The 7,500-nt window shown below is 39.9% G+C and overlaps 1 protein-coding gene across 4 annotated transcripts in view; it reads right to left on the bottom strand.

Moving 5' to 3' along the window:
* Positions 1–7,500, bottom strand: part of TACC1 (transforming acidic coiled-coil containing protein 1) — a 156,569-nt gene that overhangs the window by 11,350 nt on the left and 137,719 nt on the right. For 3 of the 4 annotated variants that reach the window (XM_075346378.1, XM_075346376.1, XM_075346377.1), the window contains 5 exons: positions 4,453–4,545; positions 2,453–2,529; positions 2,327–2,370; positions 1,746–1,906; positions 1,564–1,670 (listed from right to left, as the gene is read on the bottom strand). In XM_075346378.1, coding sequence (XP_075202493.1) covers positions 1,564–1,670; positions 1,746–1,906; positions 2,327–2,370; positions 2,453–2,529; positions 4,453–4,545 — 482 coding nt within the window. The remainder of the gene's footprint in view (positions 1–1,563; positions 1,671–1,745; positions 1,907–2,326; positions 2,371–2,452; positions 2,530–4,452; positions 4,546–7,500) is intronic. The other variant, XM_075346379.1, reaches the window with a different exon arrangement.

The following is a 7,500-nucleotide window of genomic DNA, read 5'->3' as shown; positions in this document are numbered from 1 at the left end:
ATACAAAGGCGGTAAGCGAATGTGATTGTCTCCCCAACAGCATGTGATCAAAGAGACTAAAAAGCAGACAGCAGAGATGACCTATTGCTAACCTGCCTAAGCCTATGGCTCGATGCCTGCGTCTCCCTGTGCTGATGACACATCAGAGAAGTCAGCAGGCAGGGTGCCAGAATCTGGAATTTCCACTGATCCTGATGCCGCCATGACGGTTGGCGATGCCTGCAAAAATCTCCTTGTGACAATATCCTAATGGAACAAGTCCATTAATTTAATTCCCATATTATTTCTTCTTATTTTATCTGAGAGAGGAAATTGGGGGGGGGGGGGGGCGACATTCTGTAGAACCCCACAAAGAGGAACAAAAACACATTTAGCCAGTAAAGGTAATTTGGGTAGTTGGTTTACTAATTAGGCCAGTTTTAAGGTCCAGTCACACTAAGCAACTTACCAGCGATCCCAACAACGATAGGGATCGCTAGTAAGTTGCTAGGAGGTTGCTGGTGAGATGTCACACTGGGACGCTCCAGCGATCCCACCAGCAACCTGACCTGGCAGGGATCGCTGGAGCGTCGCTACACGAGTTGCTGGTGAGCTCACCAGCAACCAGTGACCAGCCCCCAGCGCCGCGTGGAAGATGCTGCGCTTGGTAACTAAGGTAAATATCGGGTAACCAACCCGATATTTACCTTGGTTACCAGCGCACGGAGCTACACGTGCACAGAGCAGGGAGCAGTGCACACTGAGCGCTGGCTCCCTGCTCTCCTAGTTACAGCACACATCGGGTTAATTAACCCGATGTGTCCTGCAGCTACATGTGCACAGAGCAGGGAGCAGCGCACAATGCTTAGCGCTGGCTCCTTGCTCTCCTAGCTACAGCACACATCGGGTTAATTAACCCGATGTGTGCTGCAGCTAAATGTGCACAGAGCAGGAGCCGGCACTGGCAGTGTGAGAGCGGCGGAGGCTGGTAACAAAGGTAAATATCGGGTAACCAAGGACAGGGCTTCTTGGTTACCCGATGTTTACATTGGTTACCAGCCTCCGCAGAAGCCGGCTCCTGCTGCCTGCACATTTAGTTGTTGCTGTCTCGCTGTCACACACAGCGATCTGTGCTTCACAGCGGGACAGCAACAACTAAAAAATGGCCCATGACATTCAGCAACAACCAACGACCTCACAGCAGGGGCCAGGTTGTTGCTGGATGTCACACACAGCAACATCGCTAGCAACGTCACAAAAGTTGTTCGTTAGCAGCGATGTTGCTTAGTGTGACGGGGCCTTTAGGTTTCCTAAATTTTGGTTTCTGGTGGTGGAGCTAAATTGAAGGGCTTAACAGGATTAGGCGACTTCTATTAGCAGACCCCTGTACAACACTTCTACATATTTGGGATGGGGGGGTGAAGCTAATTATAAGCCACTAGTCTGTCTATAATCCAGACATAAGGGGCCACATATTATTGTGAAGAGTCATGAATGGCGTGTAGAAGTGCGTTATAATTTTGGCATCCAGCACCATTTGGCGTTTAATAGCTTCACCACCTCCAGGGCTGAAGGATAACTCACTTGTTCAGTTTCTCCTCCGCGTGGACCTTCAGCGCCTGGTACCTCTGTTCTTCTTGCTTCACTCTTGCTAAGTAATCTTGTGCACATTTCTTTAGAGCTTCTTCATTCTGGAGGGGTAAAATGAGATTTATTTTATATAAATTAAAGTCACATGATAAAAAAAAAATTATTCCATAAGTCACCTTCTTGAATCCTTCGAGGACACCCTTGAGATTCTCGTATCTCCTGAAGAGGTCAGACAGAGATCTCTCCACAGAGTTTAAGTCGGCCAGGGCTTGTTCCTTCTCTACGGTGACCTGCTGTAGACTCTTCTGGGACGTCATCTTACTCCGCTGCTCATCTTCTACTCAAAAGATGGGTAAAACAGCAGAACATTACACGGGACAGAAGTGTTTAAACAAAGTTACAGTGCCTTGAAAAAAATATTCATACCCAGTGAAGCTTTTCACATTTTTTTCTCATTATACCCACAAAGTTGAATGCATTTTTAGGGGGATTTTTATGTCATATACCAACATAAAGTATTGCAAGTGTAAAGGACATGATGCATGGTATCTTAAAAATATGAATTTGTAGCATCACCTTTTGCTGCAAATACTGCGGCAAGTCTTTTGGGGAAGGTCTAGAGGCTGAAATTTTTTGCCATTCTTTTTCTCAAAATCTCTAGCTAAGCGAGATTGGATGGGACAGTCACATCACTAACCCCCTTTAATCACAGGTATCATGGCCTTTCTATAGGGAGTGGTTCTATTACATAACTCACCAATCATCTGTGCAATAGTTTTCTCGTATTCGGCAACAATTTTCCTGTTAAACGCAAGGATACAAATGAGCACAATGACTTCCAGCTCCGGTCACATCCCATAATACAAGAAGACAAGGACCTTACCTCATCTCCAGCACCTCCGTATGGCTCTGCTCATACTTCACCTGCCAGTCTTTCGCTTCAATCTCCTTCATAATGATCTTTAGATAGAAAGATGGAAGTATTATCACTAGGTCGGGTGTATATAGACATATACGACCGTCGTACACCAAACAGCAATTCCATGTTTTTGTCTTCTAAATATGGAGACAACCAACCCCATAATAATATGTAAATGGAGAAATCTGGTAAAAAGGATCGGCTGATCTCTACAGAGATCACATTGATGATGGATCATCACATGGAGGGTCCTGGTTCAAGGGTCCTAAGTACAACTTTTGGGTGGAATTGCTGTTTATGTGTGGTTACTGAAATATGGACCAAGTTACATCGACATGATCATGTATGAGTCCAAAACAAAGAATTAGAAGCTGCATGATAAGCAGATGTCCAAGAGCAACAGAGCACACGCAATGATCAATGGCCGGAACGGAACGATTACTACGGTTAATTGGTACTATAATGGTATATCACATCTTCACTAATGGTGACCTACAGGAGAAGACATACAGACTGGGCGGCATGTTGTGCTGTATGGAGGCCCTACAGGAATGTGGCCAGCCTTCTATGGGGTACCTGTAACTAAAGACCCCCATACAAATTAGGTGGTCCAAACACGCTGAACTCTGAGGACCATCTAATGACAAAAGACATCGGGGAAGATAAGGATCGTGCTTCGCGATTAGACGTCCAACCTTCTGTTCTCCGAGAGGTGTCTGGTAGTTATCCTCTGCATCTCTGTATTGCAAAACCATGAACGCCCGACCCTTCTATGGGGTACCTGTAACTAAAGACCCCCATACACATTAGGCAGTCCAAATACGATGATCTTGGAGGACCATCTAATGACCAAGAACATTGGGGAAGATAAGGATCGCGTTTCGTGATTAGACGTCCAATCCTTCAGTTCTCCAAGAGATGTCTGGTAGTCCTCCTCTCTGTCTCTGTATTGCAAAAGTATGAATGCTCAACCCTTCATATGTATGGGTGGGAAGTCAGGAGAGATAGCTGTCAATAAGTGTTTGGCCAACTATTATGGCATTTGTTGGCCAACGTATGAGAAGAGAACACAGGTAGAAGGAGTACACACCCTCATACACATTGGCTGAACTCGCCGTTTTGGTGGGACCGGCCACCCGTCTAATGTGTATTTTTTCCCCCAACAGATGATGTCGGGGGAGATAAGGATCGGACAGTTTGAATTAAATTGCCCAATAACTTGCTCTCCAGAAAGATAAGTCGCTAGGCAAAATTTACAGTGCCCTACCCATAGAGAACAAATGAGCACATTGCGTGTATCGGGACTGCTAGCTACTTGCTAAACTTAGGTGTATGAGCACCTTAATGCTGTCCATACACATTAGATCATGGGCTCTTTGCAGTGTAATTGCTCATCATAGTGTACAATTCCTCCTGCTTTGGAGAGTTGCATTAGGTCCCTTACCTCTCCAGCCCCTGTGCGGATGCACCAATTTCTGCCGTAGCCTTAGATAGCTGCCGGATGAACCTTCACTTAGCTGACAGCTATCTTCTCCGGCTTTCCATACATGAGCACTCAACTCGGCCAAGGGCCCCTATGATCTCAATAAGAGAGCCAGTACCAGAATTCGAGAGCAGCTCCTCTCCTCTCTGATATAATCTGCTGTGGACGGCTCTCTCTTTACAAGGCTCCCGATCGATAAAAAACCCGACTTATCTAATGTATATGGGGGCTTTAAAACAAGCAGATCTCTTGCTTTTTTCTTTTTTTTTTTTTTTCATGCTCTGAGTTACAGCTACATGCAACCGCACAACACATGTACATCCCCAGTTTTAGCATGAAACAGAAAAATAAATAAATGTGAAAGCGACCACAGGACTATGGCACTACGGCATTATATCTCCGTGCAGGATCGCGTGCCAATAATGAGGACTCTATGGAATGACGACAGATATGGGTCCACCGGGTCCTTGATGGACATTACCTCCTCTCGGATGAGAGTAAGCACCGCAGCTCGGTCACTCAAGTAGAAGGCGTCCATGGGATTCTGACTCCCTAAACTGAGCGAGCTGCTGCACTGCAGAAACAGAAAACCCCCGGGTCATTCCCTCTGGTTAGCAAAGGGGTTTTTCAAGTTGTATGCACCCAAAGCTTCATTGTTCTGTCATCAGTCTGCCATATACTTTGTGTCCGCCCATAAATTGTAGGTTTTTTTAACCCGAAGAGAGGCATTAGTTTGATAGGGAGCCAACAATTAGAGGTCACCTTGCAACTGGCTGTTGGGCTCACATAAAACTGGCCATGTGTGTGTGCTAGGAATCTCAATTTTTGCATGTTTTTTTTATAGCAGTAATGCATGTCTATATTCCCATATTCATTCTTGTACATATTTTTTTTTTTTTAAACTTAGTTTTATTAAACCTAAAAATATGTGGTACAGAATAAATCACACAAGTACTTTCCAGGAATATCTGTCAATAGCATGGACAAACAGTAACATTAATGGATAAGATAAGATTTTTGCTTCTTTACCCAATACTGAGTATGAATCTATTGTTGTAACAATAATCAGCCTAAGGTTTCTTCGAGCGTGCCGGGGGAGGAGTTTCATAGATCCCAAATTTTTCTGAATTTTTCTGGACGTCCTCTATTAAAGTATACCACCCGCTCATATGGAATTATCGAGTTAAGCAGTTTAATCCAGGCTCGCACAGTGGGATATTGTTACACATATCTTAGCACTAGAAAGTGCAACGGTCTCCTTTTTCTTACTAGGTTTCATGTTCAGTTTCCACCTGTTCACATTAGAAAGGTAGGATGTCCATTCCAATCAGTTTTTTGTTTTTTTTTCTTTGTGTTTTGTTTGAAGTCTTCACACTTTTTACTATCTCTGCTTGCTGACAGTGAACATGTAGACACACTAAGTAATACTGATAGGATCTATTCTACATAAATTGGTTTGCTACAATGTTTCAGTGCATTTATTGTTTAGACTGGAAGAAATTATAGCAAATACTCAGACTAGAACTTTTATCCCACGGATGATATTAATGGCGATCAGGAAAAAAAAAAAAATTTGAAAAAAGGAAGGAAATACAAAATATAAAAATATAAATACATCATCACTACATTACCTGAGCGACCCCTGAGGAAAAGAACGCTTGAAACGCGCGTCGGGGCATAGCAGCACGCAGGACTTCCCTGACCAATTTAAAAGGTATACTAAATTCCTAATAAATTTCCACTTCACATTATTAGGTTTTATTTACTATTCCTTATATCTAATATTATATATAACTATTTATTATTTTAATAGTTTTGCACTTGGCACTAATTATATAATTATATATATTTAATAATAATAATAATAAAATATATATATACACACACATTATATATATATACATATATATATATATATATATATATATATATATATATATATATATATATATATTATATACATACATATATACACATTTATATATATATATATATATATATATATATATATATATATATATATATATATATATATATATATATATATATATATATATATATATATATATATATATATATATATATATATATATATATATATATATATATATATATATATTATATATATATATATATATATATATATATATATTATATATATATATACATACATATATATATATACATATATACACACATATATACACATACACATACACACATATATATATATACATACACACATATATATATATATATCTCTCAACAAGAAGGATCCAGCAAGGCACAATGACTCCAAAGGGCAACAAAAGTTTTTGTTTTTTTTCTCTGACTTTATTATCTAAGAATAAAAAATTCCAGAGCTCTTGACAAGCTGTCAAGTGCAAGGTATATGCAGTATGGACTACGCGTTTCGGCGGACGCAGCCGCCTTCTTCATGGTCCCAAGACAAAACTGATGTACTAGTATGAAGAGGGCTTCTATATAGTTAGTTAGCCCAGCCCACGCAACCACTAGTGAGCTGACACATACGAGTTTGATTAGAAGAGCCCGAGTTAAACTAGCAATAGTTTTGCACATCTGACATATAAAAATGTAGCCTGAACAACACAGTGTACATATATCACTTACTGGAATCAATAAAAACAAGTGAACAGAGTGCACATACATATACATATACTTATAAGTGATAACTAAAAAATATTGCAGCTTCAAGAATAACACACTTTTTTTTTTAGCAAATATCTTGATTATTTACCATTCTATACATTGACCAGATATTAATATTGGACGGCAAGATCCATTCTATTATTGAAGCCAAAAGAGATCCTGGTTTCCAAGAGAAACATCCATTTGCTTTCTCTTGCAAGGATTTTTTTCTGCAGGTTGCCCCCTCTCTCTGGTTTAAAAACTTGTTCTATGCCAAGAAAAGAAAAACTCTTCAAATTTCCTCCATGTGTATTGAAAAAGTGCCGAGAAACCACTGAGGCTCCTACTGTAGGTAGATTAACAACATCGGATAGGTGTTTACGGATTCTCATTTTAAGAGAATTCATTGTACACCCAACGTACTGTTTCTGGCATAATTCACAATTAATGAGATAAATCGCATTTGTAGTATTGCAGTTGATACAAGTCAGAACATCAAATTTGTTTGATAAATAAAACATCTTTATTATGCCAAGATAATAAAGTCAGAGAAAAAAAAACCAAAAACTTTTGTTGCCCCTTGGAGTCATTCTGCCTTGCTGGATCCTTCTCCAGCTTGTTCTACATATCTTGGAAGTCTCTCACTTCGGGTCCGTGCAATAAGGAGAGCAAGGACGCCGGGGCTTGAGCTCAGACAGGTGAGCTGGTCTACAACCTTTATTTCAAAATATATATATATTATATATTATATATTATATATTATATATATATATACACATATATATATATACACACATATATATACACATATATATACACACACACACACACACATATATTATATATATATATATATATTTTTGATATTTATACATGATTG

This window comes from Anomaloglossus baeobatrachus, chromosome 4 (assembly GCF_048569485.1).
Source record: "Anomaloglossus baeobatrachus isolate aAnoBae1 chromosome 4, aAnoBae1.hap1, whole genome shotgun sequence".
In the NCBI taxonomy this organism is placed as follows: domain Eukaryota; kingdom Metazoa; phylum Chordata; class Amphibia; order Anura; family Aromobatidae; genus Anomaloglossus; species Anomaloglossus baeobatrachus.
The sequence above is the reverse complement of the archived record's forward strand: the minus strand, read 5'-3'. Positions and strand labels throughout refer to the sequence as shown.